General features: G+C 33.8%; 1 protein-coding gene across 5 annotated transcripts in view; it reads left to right on the forward strand.

Moving 5' to 3' along the window:
* The window catches only part of ASPH (aspartate beta-hydroxylase), a gene marked incomplete at its 3' end in the record, with an annotated part of 195,793 nt that overhangs the window by 25,781 nt on the left and 152,926 nt on the right, over positions 1 to 17,086 (forward strand). For 4 of the 5 annotated variants that reach the window (XM_084230766.1, XM_084230767.1, XM_084230768.1 and 1 more), the window contains exons 2-3: positions 122 to 271; positions 3,609 to 3,677. In XM_084230766.1, the coding sequence (XP_084086892.1) occupies positions 122 to 271; positions 3,609 to 3,677 (219 nt within the window). Of the gene's footprint in view, positions 1 to 121; positions 272 to 2,218; positions 2,264 to 3,608; positions 3,678 to 8,484; positions 8,730 to 17,086 lie in introns of those variants that run through there. The other variant, XM_084230770.1, reaches the window with a different exon arrangement.

Here is a 17,086-nt window from a genome sequence, read left to right on the forward strand (position 1 = left end):
TCTCTGAATCATCTACCATTATAAATATTTTCAAGTTAATTGCTGGAGAAATAATTCAACAAAAAATATTCAGTACAGCATTTTCTTATGTAATAGCTTTGTATGTTTTATTTTTAAACAGACACAAAGCATGGAGGACACAAGAATGGGAGGAAAGGAGGCCTTTCTGGAAGTTCATTCTTCACATGGTTTATGGTCATTGCATTGCTGGGAGTCTGGACATCGGTAGCTGTTGTTTGGTTTGATCTTGTTGATTATGAGGAAGTTTTAGGTAAGAATATTGGTATCATTTCTCATGTGCATATGTAAGAGGGTGAGTAAAAGCCCTTAGTAATTCAAAGATTTTACCATTATCTTCTTAGTACTACTGATATTTTTTGGTGTTTCAATGGTTCTCAGTAGGGTGGGAACAAAAAGAGATGTTCAGGGCTACCTTGAACATGACCTGTAATAGAAAAAAAGGCTTTATACTATATATATATCGCATAGAGAAGTTTAAACAAATAATGCCTTCTCTCACTACATGCAGTACTCTATAATATCTGTTGCATTTTGTTGTATTATGAATTTTAAAATTAATGATCATGAGCCATTGAGATTATTCAGGGAATCAATGAATCATAAACACATTATTCAGAAGACCCTGTCTTAAAGTGTTTTCAAATCATGTCCTCCTGTGTCTATGTGTGTGTGTCTGTGTGCTCCTCTAAGGAACTTACTATGGTACTTGTGATAGCTATCCTTTATATATTTTTTTATTTTTTCTCTTTATAATCACTGTAATTTTTCATGATTTTTTGCATTAATGGTTTTTTACTGTTTTTCAGTCATAACACTTATTTCCTACCTTGCCAAAAGTCTTTTTAAAAAGTTGATGTGGGGGCCTCCCTGGTGGCACAGCGGTTAAGCGCTGGGCTGCAGAGGTGCCTGCAGCCTCTGCAGCGCCGGTTTGATCCCTGGTGGTCGGCAAGGGTCCCACATGGCGCGCAGACCTCTTCTGCTGCCAGCTGCTCCCCTCAGCAGTGTATTTCGTCAGTCTGCCTGTTCTGCTCCCTGCTCTGGCTCTGGTGAATTCTCTCACCCTCCCACGCTTCTAACTGTACCTAATGCTTGTATAAATAAATAAATCTTAAAAAAAAAATGTTGATGTGGAATTCAATATTGTAAATATATGAAAATGTAGAATCTAGTATTTTTTTTAAAGATTTATTTATTTATACAAGTATTGGGGTACAGTAAAAGGCATGGGAGGGTGAGAGAATTCACCAGAGACAGAGTGGGGAGCAGAACAGGTAGATGGACCGAAGACACTGCTGAGAAGAGCAGCGGGTGAGGCAGGAGAGGTCTGCCGTGCAATGTGGGTTTCTTTCTGGCCGGCTGGAAATCAAACACACACTGCAGAGGCTGTGGACAGCTTCACAGCAGGGTGCTCAACCCATTGCTCCACCGGCCAGGAGGCCCAGAATTTAATAGCTTTAAGTATGTTCATTTGAGCTGTACTCATCAGTCAGTTCTAGAATATGTCCATCACCCTCACCTCCATACCTTATCTTCCCCCCCTTTCCCTTTTCTGGTAAACACTAATATATTTCCTGTGTTTATGGTTTTGCTTGTTCTGGGCATTTCATATAAATGGAATCATAATATGTGGCCTTTTGTCTCTTTTTGTAGTTAGTATAATGTTTTCAATGTTTAATTATGTATCCATCTTATTACTAAATTCCATTTATGGATACACCCGTTTTGCTTATCTCTTCATCATTGATGAACATTTAGCTTGCTTCTACTTTTGCCTGTTGGGAATAAATGTCCTTCTTTTTTAATAATATAGTGAAAGATGGGGACCCTGTTAGTAGAAAAAATGCACAGGTCCCTATGTGTACTGTTGCATAGAAAACTCTTCCCTTCCATAAAACCTCTGGCAATTTGTTAAATTATAGCTGTGTTGCTGGATTGGGAGGTGTGTGTTTGTGGGGGGTAGTAAATAATAACAAAATAAACATATGTGTAATCCCTCTTCATTGAAGTTTTTAATTACTTTAAGAAAGTATCTCTGGACAGATCCATAGACTGGAAGAGGAAGAATTTTAGTTTGGAGATGAACTTCTGAGTCTTAGTGATATGTTCCTAGAGAACATCTGTTAAACAAAAGAAGAAATTTAAAATTTCTGTATGTTTAAGTTCGAGTAACAATTTTCATGTTTTTACATGCATGCAGCCAAAGCAAAGGACTTCCGTTATAACTTATCAGAGGTACTTCAAGGTAGGCTGTTGGAAATGCCTTTCAAGTCTACTTGTATTAGTTTCTAAGCTAATTATCACCTGCATCAGAGAATATAAGTGGTAGGACCAATTTTCCCTTTTAAGTTTATCAGAAAGTATAATACTTTCTGTATTTTTAACATCACCAGAGCTCTCTTCTGTAGGTAGCCTCTACCTGCAGATCAGTGGTTTTCATAGCAATAGAAATCATAACTTCCTTATCTGTTGTTATTATCATGTCTGCATTTTCTAAGCCAGACTTCCATATACTAAGTTAGCCATTTTCTGAGTTGAACAAGGGAAAGGCTAAGATTGGTTATCATGGCTTCACTACTCCAAAAATTCTGCCTATTCTTATACATTGTTTTAATTTTCATTTTTTTAAATAAATGGTAATAGTGCTGCTAATTTGTTTTGTAGTACTAACTCTATGTTTGTGATTGTTTAAAATATGGCTGTATGTTCCGAATTTTTTTCAAAGTCATTTTCAAATGGTGAATTATAAACATATAGATTTTAGGGACTTTAATGTACTTGACTTATTTGAAATGCTAAACATAGCAGTGTTCCCTGATGTTAAAGCATTCAAGCTTTAAGATACATATTCACAATTCTTGAAAAGAAAGGATGTGGTAGGATTATCTCCTCAGCTTATCTGTTTTAAATCTTGTTTTCTCAGTAATAGGTGGGCAGTTCTTATTAAGTTTTCAAGTAGAATAAGTAAGTTTCTCTTTGTAATTTCAGGATATCAGTTTTGTGTACTTTATTTCCAAGACATTTTTTTTTTGAGGTTGATTCATTAAGTTTCTATTGTAAATCATGCTACAATATAGAATTAATATCACTCTTATTTTTAAGTATTCCCACTTGATGTAAATTATTTATATTAATGTTGATATTTGGTGGATATTCCTTTGTTTTGAACATTGATGGTATAAAGAACTTTCATACTTGAGAAACAATAAATGTCATGTAACTGTTAGAAATAAATCAATAATGTTTCTTACATATGTTGACAATCTTACCAAAAATATCTTTAGCAGTACTAGGAAAACATTTATTCTGAAATTATTAAAGCAAGGTGTTGTTAAATAAACCTTTAAGGAAAGTAGTATGTCAGTTTTTTTCCTTAGATTTGTTAGGTGAACATTTCCAGATTTTAATAGTGAATTGCCCATCACTTTTAGGTAAGATATTTATTGAGCACTGTTTTTCAGGATTAAAAAAGCAAACAATTGCACTTTATTATATTTTTGAATGATGTGCAGAACTGCAGTAAGTAATGATACCTTATTAAATGTATTTTCCATTTTGTTCCCATATCCATCTTTCTTTTCCTCTTATAGGAAAACTTGGCGTTTATGATGCTGATGGTGATGGAGATTTTGATGTGGATGATGCCAAAGTATTATTAGGCAAGTACACATTTTGTTTTTTGTTGCAGAATGATGGAAGTAAAAGAATGTATTTGCCTTTACTTGTTTTAAAAATATCTATATTGTATATCCTTTATGGGAGATATTTCCCACTTAAATCATGTTTTATTCTTGAGATAATAGTTTATTGTTTTTCCATAGGCTTTCATATTTCAATTTGCTTTTATAAGTGAATAAGTGTGTTTTTCTAGCACATAATTTTAATAAACATAATTTCATGTGTGTTTTCAGATTTAAAGTACTCCATATCCTCAATTTAACATTATAACATAAAGATATGTCCTAATCTGTTTTTCAAATGTAATAATTACAGCAAAATTTAACATAATTTACTTACATCTGAAAAATGTAACTTTCTAAAGACTTACATAATGTCATTTTGAGATAAAATAGTGATAGCAAACATCTTAAGATGTCCTGTGTGTTTATTTAAGGTAACATTAAAATATGAACTGTTAATCTTTGGCGAGGTTTCTTTATTTTGGAAGTAGTGGACCCTTTTTAATCACCAAATACTTGTTTTTATCATTAAGATGTATCTTACAATAAATAAAGATGTGATATTCCCTCATTTGTTTTAAAATGTTTTACTAGAAAGGAGATGCTAAATTTAATATGCAAAATTTTATATAATCTGGCCTAGTGTGCGGTAAGTACTTCAATTTATTAAACAACACATTTCCTTTGCTTTAGTATTGGCTTAATATGTATTAAAATGTTTTATACCAAAGTCTTTAGAAATATAATAATTCAAGCATGGTTTTTATATGCTAAACTTAAAAAATTAATGACACAAAGAAATTCTTCCTTCCATACAATTCTGTATACATTTTATGGACATAAAATAATGAGAGGATAACACATCTGTGACCAATAAAACTGTTTTCAGCAGGTTAGTCTTAACTGATTATAAAACAGTAAGTTCTAAATACGAGAAAAGGGTTTTTGTTGTGATTAAATGTAATACAACTTTTTAATTTTGACTATAACTTATGTTTTCGTATTACTGCTAAGTGGGAATTATGTTTGCTACTTAACAGTACGTGTTTACTAAGTTCATGAAATTTCTTTTCTACCTTAACCATAATGGAATTTTTTATGTAATTCTTTTATTATGTATCTAAATTTGAGTTTTTAAAAATACAGTAAATCCTCAAAAGGCAAAAATCCTAGGCATGCAAAAGAAATTTACATAGATTATAACATCAGAATGATGCTAATTTCCTCGCATCAAATTATGTTTTTTTTAACTTTATTCAGTTACTTTAAATGATGGATTCTGAATAGTAAAGCTTTTTGTGTTAACAAAAACTTCATGTTAGCTCTCATTTTGAAGGTAGTATTACTTCTCATCTACTTTATTTTGTTGTGATAGGAAATTTCCACTATTAAAAATGAAAATGTTTGTTCTCTAGGACATGATTTCTAGAGCAAACTTACATTACTAACTTGATTTATGGCATTATATTTTAGATTTCAGAAATTGATTCCTTTCACAATTCTTAAGCAGCCATTAAGAGATAAATTGGAACTTAGAACTATTACCAATAGACGCATAAGTATGTGGGCAAGTCAAAGTGTTTTCCTTTCATAAGGCCTGTATACTTGGAGATAGAGCCAAATTTGGTTAAACTCAGATTTCACTTTGGTTATTTGACTGTAAATGCACAAAGGCTAAGATAAACTCTTTTGCTATTATACATACACATTTGACTCGTGTCTGTAGTAAACATGAAAGAAATCAAAAGTGAACTGTTAGCTCTCTTAGGTTTTCTATCTTATTTCAGAAGTTTTTCAGTTTTCTGCATGAAGTACAACCTTAGCTGTAATTGAACTTTATGACTAAATTCCTTTTCTAGTTTATGAGGTAGCTTAGTTTTGCCTCTCTTACTGACCGGTGGTTGCAAACAGAGAATCTAATGACGTTCTTAGACTCTGTACATTCGGGAGAAGTTACAGGGGCATTGTTTTAGGAGTGTCTCCCCCCACCCCAAAAGAGACTTCCCTGATCCATTCTCATTGGAGAGGCAGCTCAAGAATAGGGTCTTTGGATTAGGGACAAAGGGTCTGTAAATGGAGGAACGAATATGGGAAGTCTGAGATTCAGGGGAGAGCTTGTCCTTGTATATATAGTAATAGTTGAGATGTGTGGAACTTTCATAGGTTAGATATTTATTTCATAAGTACTTTTTTTTTTTGGATTCTTAAGTCTGCATATATCTAAAGTCTTAGAAATTTGTGTAAATGGACACATTCATGATTGTATTTCTTTTAAGGTTTTTGCTTTTCTTGTGAAATAGAATGAAATTCGTGGGTAAATCAAATCAGTGGTCATCATTAAATTTATTGTTTCATTTCCGGCCCTGGCCCTTATACTTTGAAAATATTCGTAGTCTGTTCTGATTTATATCACATCCTGCTTTTGTGTCCAAATTATTGAACATAAAAGTATCATTGATTTTGGTTTGGACTTTTGAAAGCTATATTGGTTGAAACTAGTTTCCAAAATAAAATCAAGACGAAAATGATCTGAGGACTAATTGTCAAGAGTAACATCTTAGAGATGTTGGTGGATATTCCTTTGTTTTGAACAAAGGAATATGTGGTCAAGGATTATGTGGTCAACCTTTGTCCTATAATGAGCATCTAAGGATTATGTGGTCAACCTTTGTCCTATAATGAGCATCTAGTTGGCACCATATTTAGTATGTCTGGATCACAATGGGAAGCTAGTCAACAATTCCTGGGGTCTTGATAATTACTTGTAGACTGGATGGATGCATGCGTGAGCAGAAGAGATAAGAAACATGAACCTTGTCTGGCCACAGGATTATTATACCAGGCTCGTTGGTTTTCAGGCCTACTTTTGTAGATTAAGGAGTTATATTCCCTAATTAAGGAGTTATATTCCCTAATATTTTCCTTTTCCCTCTCCCTTTTTTTTTTTTTTAAAGATTCATTTATTTATGCACACAAGAACTGGGGTACAGGCCAGAGGTGTGGGGGGTGAGAGGATTCACCAGAGACAGAGTGGGGAACAGAACAGGCAGAATTGACTGAAGTACACTGCTGAGGGCAGCAGTGGGCAGGTTAGGGGAGGTCTGCTACACCATGTGGGTAGCTTCCTGGCTGGCGATCGAACTCTTGCTGCAGTGGCTGCAGATAGCTTCATAGGTTGCGTCTTAACCCCTTGTGCCACCAGGGAGGCCCCCTTTTCTCTTTGGATTAGTGCTTTTGTCTTCAGAACCACAGAAAGATTGCGTAGTTGGGTGGATAGTTTTGCTCAAACACATACATATTTTCCGTACACTGTAGCTTGCCATACTCAAGGGTGGTAAATTTATATTTTATGTTTGATAATGGAAAAATGGAGAAAAAGAAAAATGTTTATGGTAAATAAACAACTCTCATGTTTTAAGGCAGGAAGAGACAATGCTATTCCTACAGAGATTTGGGTGGGAATACAGATTTCTGTTCATAGCACTTATCAACTGCTAAATTCAGTGAAAAAATATTCTGGGTTTCTTAAAAAACAATTTAGATACCAACTGCAGTTTGTATCTTCCCCTCCCCTACTACATCAGGTGAACAAAATGGACTGTAATCTTTAATATTTATATTTGTGTTATTAACATTTTCTCTTACCTGCCAGTCTTGATTGCTGATAGTTATGTTCTGTGTTTCCAAGGCCTGAAATTTTGAATTAGGTGGTTGTAACTGAAAAATTCTAGAATCTTGAATGTTTACATTTCTTAGAGTCAGAACCATCTAACCTATTTTTTTCTTTACTACAAATTATGGACCTTGCAACATAAAGCTTGTAGGCTATAGCAAAGAGAAGAGACCTTTCCTACCTAAAGCTAGTTCTCAACAGAAAAAAAAAAAAATGATAAAAACAAATATATACACTGTTTACTTTTCATTATAGTGACCTGTTTTAGGATCAATCCTTAGAATCCACAGACATCAGGGATCTTTGCAGTAGAAGCTAATTTTATAGGCTGATGGGGAAAGAACTTTGGAATATGCCTTTTTCAGATAACTGGCAACAACCTTGATTAGATACTATATTGGTAAGCAGTGTGACTTATTAATAGTTGACTCTTGCTACTAACCAGAATTGTAGGGTCATGAGTTAGTAACTATGGCATTATAGAGCTAACACATTTCATTTCATAGTGTTAAAATTTAAGTCAGTTGTCTGAGTTACACTATTTGATTACATTTATGCCCATTTAAAAAGGATATAAACATTAATCCTGCCAGTCATATTAATTCCAGAGTTTCTTGTTAACTCCAGGTCTTAAGGGGAAAATTTGAGGAAATTCTCAATCAAGAATTTATTGACATGTGTAAATGTTTATATATATAATCAACTCTCGATAATATCTGATGAGCAGATCCAGAAGTTGTTAAAATTACTTATTTTGTAACCCTGAAAATACTTTCATTCAATTTTCCCAGTGATGTTAGTCAGTCAATTTTGGCTGATAGATTTTTGTCAGTTTTTCAACTTCAGATTCTCTATTGAACGAAAGGCAAACCACGTTTAGAGGCTAACAGGACTGGTGAGGATTGGACAAATTGTCCTTTCTTCTCATACATATGATTGAGAGTTGATTTTAAGTTGTACATCTTGATCAGTTTCTTTATTTTCCAAAATACCTTTTCTATAAACTTCTGTGTCCATGATATATTCCTTTTTGAGCTCACTCTTTCTCACCACCTTTTTCCACCTAACTGCTCTCCTTATTTTCTCTTTCTCTCTTCCTTTATTCTTATGTAGGCCTGACCAAAGATGGCAGTAATGAAAATATTGATTCTCTTGAGGAAGTCCTTAATATTTTAGCAGAGGAAAGTTCAGATTGGTTTTATGGTTTCCTCTCATTTCTCTATGATATAATGACTCCTTTTGAAATGCTAGAAGAAGAAGAAGAAGAAAGCGAAACTGCAGATGGTGTTGATGGTACGTCACAGAATGAAGGGGTTCAGGGAAAGACTTGTGTCATTTTGGATTTACATAACCAGTAACTTTGATTCAGGGACTGACGTCATTGACTTATGAAAACCTGAAGTAGCCTCCTTTTCTTTCTTCCCCTTTTCACCCAGGCCTTGATGTGAGTGGGGCAGCTATGGTCTTACAGTAAGAGGCAGCCATGCAGTCTTTCCCTCTAGTACAGCTCCTAGCTTGTCTCCTGCTCAGGCCCCCTAAGTCTAGTGAAAAAAAGTGGTATTCGTCATTCTTGTAGTAGTCTACAAAATATATTGACAATGATGTTCTTGGTGGTATAATTGGTTTCTGTATTTTGTTTTAACTTATGTATTTCCTGACCTAAAGTTAGAAACGTAATAATAGCAGATTGTTTTGTGATTAACCCTTAATGCTTGTCTTTCTAACACACTATTAATTGAGATGATTATAATGGACTGGATTATAAAATATTTTTAGCATGACTCATAAATTAAATACTTCTCTACTGACCTTTAACATGACTGATGTGTAAGATGATTGTTCTTAAAACTGATATTTTTTATTGTAATTTGTTTAGATTAACTGGTTTGTTGGATAGGTTACTACATATTTCAATGTAAACTTCTGTATTAATGGTGCTTTTAAAATAATTTGAAAATAACCCCATGTTTTTGCCTTAGGGTAGTGAAATTACTGTAATCAGATTATGTTTATGAAAGCAAAATTTATTTTTAATTTTATTTCCAAATATACATCCAGAGAAAGTAATTTGTATTTTTTTTAAAGTAGGCATATTACACAGAGGGAAAATGTGGATATGTATCTTAAATAATGTTGTACATATTAAAATTATTCATCCTAAATTGCAGTCTTTTTCCATTTTTTCATGTATTGCCTTATCAATTGGCTATCATCTTTGTCATAGGTATGATTTTTAGCTTTGTAAATTAAATTTTTAAAGTGGTCCTTCTTTTTAGGAAAATAAATTTTTGCCATTAGAAAACCTTAAAAACATCTTTGAATCAATTCATTTAAAGTGAGTTTTCTTCAGTAATGGCAAGAGCAACTGTATCAGTAAACATATAGCCGACATATCTTAAAATGAGAGTTCGTTTTCTCCTTCAATCTAATATCTTAGAGCTTGAAAAACCTGTGTTTCCTGTTACTCTATGAAGGAGTAGTGTTTCATGCTAAATCTGTTTGAGCTCCTGTGAAACTTACTTTTGGTTCTTCATAGAGATTAAAATTCAAAAAATGTTTCCATTTTTAACATTTAACTATTCATATCTATTTCTCAAATAGTAGTATGCTTTATTTATAGTTAATGAAATTGCTTCCAGTAAGTGTTGTTTTTTTTCCCCCAGAGTGAAATATGACAAATTTCGTTCCCTTACCTAAAATTAAAAGTCCTAACTCAGAACACAGGACTTGAGCTGCCTCCCACTCTATTCACCATTTTCAGGTATCACAGAAAGCTGTCCAGTTTGTTCATCTTATTTTTTTAAAAAGCATTATTTGAAAGGTACTTTTGGAAATAAGTATACATTTTGTGTTGGACAGTGATGTGAAATTTAAATAGCTATTAAAACTTTACTTTGTCTTTCCCTAATTATTTGGGGGTATGTTTTACTCTGTTAATGTTTCTGATAGTGAAAGCTCCTGATTTTGATTGCTTCTCTGCCTTTTGGCTAAGATCAAGTGTAAAAGCTCCTTATTTTGAAATGTTCGTATTCTGGAAGAAATTACTATAATTTAACGATGTTCTTAAAACATATATACTAATTTTTCCATCTTTATTGTGTCTTCTACACTGAATTTGAGTACTGTGAAATATTAAAATTTATTAGTTTAAATTTAAAGGCACTCTTAGGCCTCGCTCTCAATGCAGTTCTCCTAGCTAAATGTCAGAGATGTTATTTTTAAAGTATTCTTTTTCTTAATACTTCATTGTTACTAACTGGAAGATGTTTGGTCAGTTTACAAGAAGTAGATAATTAAATTTGTTGTTAAAATGTTTGAAATCTTAATTTTTCATCAGGATCTTTTTTTGTGATACTAATGAACATTTTATGTACAGAAATTAATTATGCTTATTTTTGTATGTGAAAAATAATGTGAGATACTTTACATTTACTTAGTATCCCCTTAAATTAACCCTTTTGAGAGTTTCTGATGAAGGTAAAATCTAGGTAGCTGTGAACCCCTGACTTCTGTGACTTCCTTCAACTTGTGCCTAAGGCTGTTTTGGTGAAAGAAAGTTGTTTACAAAACAGAATTCATAAAAAGTATTCACAGAATACTTTGAAGTTGATAAAAATTATTTCACTTGTTTTACTTATGTTTGTTATAATTCTTAATTTTCTAAGAATTTATTATGTAATTTTCTGTTTCATAAGTGTGTTTTCTTAGCTTGTTTAAGGTTATAAACTTGCATAAAAAGGCAAAATTGTATGCTATACGTTTGAGTATTTATTTGTAAGTTCCTGAATTTTAAGTTGCAGTATATTCACTCTGCTTTTCTAGTTTTGAACAGCCGAAGGAGCTTTGTGGCACCTGTTCACATGTTGTGTTGTCTCCTCAGAGCTGCTCTTTTGCTTCTTCAGCTGCACTGCCATTTGTCCAATTGACATGGCAATGGGTTCTCTGGAGTTTGGCACAAAACTGACTAAGTGGCACTCTGGGGATTTCTTTCCTGCACTGTAGCTTTGTTTGGCCCTGTTTTTTCCTGGGACATGAGTGGTGGGACATAAGTCAGTTGGAGAAGTGTCGTCTCTATTCTGATCTTACTAAATCCCTATGGCCTAGCTGCCAGCATCCTGCCTTAGGTATCATGCACATGCCTTGACCGTAATGGAAATGCTGGGGGGAATCCTGCTTCTTCATCTAGTACTTGATTCTCTCTATTTAGAAGTTTCCTCCTTGTATCCAGACATGTAAGCAAACCATTTTTTCTGTTTCAATTTTTCTAGTCTTTTTACTTATACCTGGCTAGACTGAACAAAGTATGTCCTTGCCTCCCTTGATATTAATAACTTTGGGGAATTATCAAAAGTAAATATATACAGAAACAATTCTTAATTTGATCACTTGTTGGGGGGTGTGTGTGTGAGAGAGAGTGAGAGAGAACGAGCTAGCGAGCAAGAGATAATTTGGGTTGTGGATTTTTTTTTTTTGGATCACATGCACATTTCATATATAGAGTACTATTATGAAACTCAGAGATGCAGACCTTAGTATCACAAGTTAATAATGAAAAAGTAAGTCAAATTCTCTTCCTCTGTTATTTGTTGAAGTAACCATGGAGTTGCTTGTATAAATATGGGAATAGATATTAAGTAGATATGAACTTCTTGAAGTTAGGAACCAGAGCTTTGCCGTTCATTTGAAGCCTGCTTCAAAGCTGAGCCCAAGATTGTTTTCATTAGTTATTTGTTGGAGTTAGTCTTGATCAGTGAGAACTCAAGAGTTACTACCCATTGCAAAATAAAACACTGAGTTTTTTAAAATCAGTTTTAATAAGTGAAAAGATTATTGAACAGATTTTTTTCAAGAGAAATGATATTTGAAATTCATGAACTGACAGATGCTAATAAAGGTCTTCAGGTGATCTGTCTCATTGTTATTTGAATCTACATTTTGTCTTCTGCATGTAAATCCTTACTCATCTTTACTGTTTCTATTCTCTTATGTTCTAATCCTCCTTCCCCCATTTATCACAGAGTTGGTGACTTTGTAGCTTTCTTTTTTCAAAAGTGTGTCTGCTATTATTGTTACATCATCTATTTAAAAATCAAAAGGTAACTCACATAATGTCCTGATATGCATTTTACTAAAATTAATCATCTTTTCTAGAGTAATAGTTGGCTGTGTTTGCAGAACCTTCACCTAGGCCTTTGGGACCTCTATTTGCTATTTGCATCAATATTGAAATGAATCATGATGTTTCAGTATGAGAAGGAGATAAAATGATGCTCAGAGTGACTCATAGGACTCACCAGGACCATGAGAGTAATTGAAATGATTTAAAGTGACATCCAGCCCACCAATTCTATTACAGCTACTCCATAGTGGCTCTGTGGGTTTCTGTAAAGGAATCCATTTTTTAAAATATATCATTGCCTGTGGTGGAATCTGAAGTCCAGTCATTGGCTTGATGATTAGCTTTTTAATTTCATATAGGGTATATTTGTGGGACAGTTACTCCAAGGCAGTTACCAAAATAACAATAATCACTTTTAGACAACTCCCTCATATTCCAAGGGAAGAATGTGAGATTTTTTTCACCAAATTCCCATTTATACAAATTAATGGTTAACACAGCTATTAACAATAGTCACCTTAAAAGCAATTAGAATAAATCTATTTTGCAAAATGAAGTAAATATTTTGCAAGGGATTACTTACTGTTTCGCCATTCTCTGATTTTCACCACATCTTATAATGCTTCTTTGATAATTGCCTTCCTTTTATCATACATGCATACAAATTTTATCTAAATGGATAACATACCAAGATCTTCCTTTTAGGCTTATTGATATAATTCTCCATACAGTTGGGAAACTACTTTTAAGGAGTTATGAATGGTATTGTTTGAATTGTCCCTTTCGCATCCCTGATTTAGTTAAAGTAGCAAGGAAACAAATAGGGCAACCTTGTTGATTTTTAACAGTGTAGGGAGAGTTCATATCGAATATAGTTCCAAATGTTAAGTTCACTTCTTTCTAAATTTAGGAATTATATAATCTCAGAGTCTTAAACCTATTCTGGGGTCACTTCTTGAATAACCCATATTTGTATCTTTTTTTTTTTTTCTTGTATATGCTAGCACCAATCCTGGAGGATTAGCAGTCTTTTCTCCACCACTAGGCTTCACATAGTTGAAAAAAGACCTCTACTAAATTTATCTGACTCAAACCTCTGTGAAGTCCTCACTGTGCTGTGACATACTCCTTGTAGTAGGCATTCAAATTCTTTGCCATCTTTTAGGATCTTTTACTCTTCTGTAGAGGTGATTTTGCTTTCTGCTTTACCAAGATAGCCACCTCTGGTTTGGGTTCTATTCCCTTCCTCTTTCTATGCTTTACAACATTTCTTTACTCAGAATTTTGTTGAATCATTATTTCCTTCCTCTCGTGTTGATCATTTTTTCAGGCATTGCATCTTCTGGCATCTAAAGCGAACCCTTTCTTGTGTCTGTACCTCTTCTGTCCTTACCACTCTCCCCTCTGTTGCTAATTCACTTTTTTTCCCTACACACATGCCTGTAATTCCTGTGACCTTCAAAACATATTGATCAAGTCTGCATGTTTGTTTCAAAACTCTGTTGCTTTCTGCTCCTGCGGAATCCAGGGAAATTGCATTACATTAGTTTTCTTCTGAGGAGGTAAAAGAAGCCCTCCAGAACACTGGGTTTGGTCACCTTTATTTCTACGTTTTCTTATTATTGTAATGTGACCACTGCTTCTCTTGCTTGTAAAACTGTAATCCAAAATGTCCCATCCTAAATCTTTGTTCCCACCTTTCTTCCAAAAATTGCTTTCTGTCTGGTAGAAGGTTGCATTTTCTTGACTCAGTCCTTGCCTTTCTTCATTACTTAACATCCTGTTTCCCAAGCCGAGGGCTTTTTTCATGTCTGTAGTCCTTCCGTCAGAGACTTAGTATGACAGTTGTGGTTTAATTTGTTTGCTCAGTCTTTATCATGTAAAACATGAGAAATTATTGACTATATATCTACATTCAGAAAAGATAGTTTATGCTGCTCATTTGGAATTTCTATGTAGTACATTGCACATGATTAGTGTCTGTTACTTTAAGGATTTACAACCAAATTTGGCAAGATTTTTTTTAAGGATTTATTTTTATTATGCATACAAGAACTGGGGTGCAGGCTAGAGGTGCCAGGGTGGCGGCGAGAGGATTCGCTAGAGACAGAGTGGGGAGCAGAACAGGTGGGTTAACTGAAATACACTGCTGAGGGGAGCAGTGGGGGAGACAGAATTGGTCTGCTGCACCATATGTTGGTTAGCTCCCTGGCCGGGATCAGACTCAGGCTGCAGTGGTGACAGCACTGAGACTTAACCCCTAGGCTACCAGGGAGGCCAAATTTGGCAAGCTTTAAACAAAGTTCCCATTATTTTTTACTGTTATGCTAATCTGATGTCCACCTAATATTTTGACGTTAGTGACAAAAATTAACTCTAGTGTTTTCATCATTGTAGCTCTTTTGGCTATATCTTTTTTTTTCTTTTTTAATATTTACTTATTTATATAAGCACTAGGTACAGTCAGAAGTGCGGGAGGGTGAGAGAATTCACCAGAGCCAGAATGGGAAACAGAACAGGCAGACTGATGAAACACACTGCTGAGGGGAGCAGCGGGTGGCAGGAGAGGTCTGTGCATCATGTGGGACCCTCGCTGGTGGCCCGCGATCAAACCGGCATTGCAGAGGCTGCGGGCAGCTCTGTAGCCCAGCGCTCAACTGCTGTACCACCAGGGGAGGCCCTGGCTATATCTTAATAGTGGGTGTGTGGAGTGGGAAAATCTAGGACATGCTGGAGTCAGGAAGGGGACATTTGTATCACTAAAATTTCCTTTTAATGCCTTACACTAATAATTTTACAGGTTAGAAAACAACTGAATATTTAAAAGTTGGTGTTATAAAATTAAGTTTAATTTTTTATTCTTAAATAAACTTTGGTAGGGCATGGTCCAAAGTCATTCAGTATTACAACTTGGCAATGCTGTGTTTGATAGCATTTAGGGAAGAAATTTTGTCTGTGAAAAATAATTGTCTCACACACACACTGGTTATGTGACTAGAGATAGAATTGGAAGGATTGGTTGACTGGTGTAAAAAATCCAGCCTGGTTGGAATAAAAGTATACTGAGAAAGATATAGTACAGTGACATTTGTTAGAGAGTTTAAAATAAACCCATTATTAGAACTTCATTTGCCAGGAGAGGAAGTACAAAGAAAGACATTGAAAAGTTCTTGGATGAAGAATAAGGAAAATTATATATACCTAAATAATCATAATTTTTTTTAAATAAAGTTTGAAACTGTTGGGGGGGTGACAATGATTGTTCAATGGTAAGGATTAAAATTCTACCAAAATATGCTCCCCTTTTTTTGAATGACAATGATGGTTGAGTAGGGAAGTCGAATCTCTAGGTCCTTTTAACCTGTGGTGTGTAGAATTGGTTGTCTGTGCCCGGCAAAATTGCACTGCCTCTGCTGAGAGCCAAGCACATTCACTGTGGCAATAAGGTATCCTAAACCATTGATTCTCTCAAGTATAATTGATAAAACCATTGATTTTATCTGAACCATTGATTCTCTCAGTTTGTATAGCTAAACCATTGATTCTCTCAGTTTGTATAGCTCACTGAATCTGGAACTGTGGATAATGCATTCCTCTGTCATAAATAGTGAAAATACAGTTTAAAAAAATGACATACACCTGGTATTCATATGGTAAAAGACTTTTTTAAAAGGTGACTTTAAAAATAACTTAATTTGTTTAATAGAGGTATTGATTTGTAGCCATTTTTAATTTTTTTTAATTCCCTTGATATTTTCTCTTTATAACCTATTTTCATCTTGTAAATACCAACAGAAGGACCTGGTGGGGTAGCCAAGAGAAAAACTAAGGCTAAAGGTATTTTCTATTTTTTCAAATTGGCCTTGAGCAAACCGAATTTAACACTTCAAAATGCATGATAGTTCCTAGATATGTTATGTTATAAATGCAGCTACTAATGCTAAACATTATTGCTTTATTGGTTTGGGGTGCACCTTTGGTCATAAGTAGTTTTATCAAGATTTCATTAAAAAATTTTGCCTCAAGCCAATAGTTTTAAATAATTTCTATGCCATCAACACCTGCAAGTTTTTGAATTAAGAACATATATAATAACAATATCATGATATGTAAATTTACACAATTGTATCCTATTTTCTACCTAAAACACTTTTCAGTTTGAATTTTGTTATTAGTGTTAGAAAAACAGATAATTCATCAGTGATAGATTTCATTTGTCTAAATCTCAGATGATGTTGACTTAAAGCACCATAAAAACTTGTGTCATCCAACTTGTACTTTTCAATAAAATGAAAACTTAGATTTATAATCTGCTGTACTATGTTATGTTGGCATGGAATTTGCTGTTTGATATTTTAATTCTTTAAAGATAGTAATATTCAATATTAAATAATATTAAATGAATTTTGCATTCTTTAAATTTTATATTCTCTTAAAAATAGAAAAACTTAATATTAAATAATTTAACATTCAATTGATTTAATATTAAATTAGTATAGTATGTTCTTTTTCTGTACTTGTCAACCAAGCAGTAGACTTATAGCTTATTATTACACTGTATTTGCTAACCCTATGCTTGTTCTTGTTCACATATAA

Source organism: Talpa europaea, assembly GCF_964194135.1.
Source record: "Talpa europaea genome assembly, chromosome: 3".
In the NCBI taxonomy this organism is placed as follows: domain Eukaryota; kingdom Metazoa; phylum Chordata; class Mammalia; order Eulipotyphla; family Talpidae; genus Talpa; species Talpa europaea.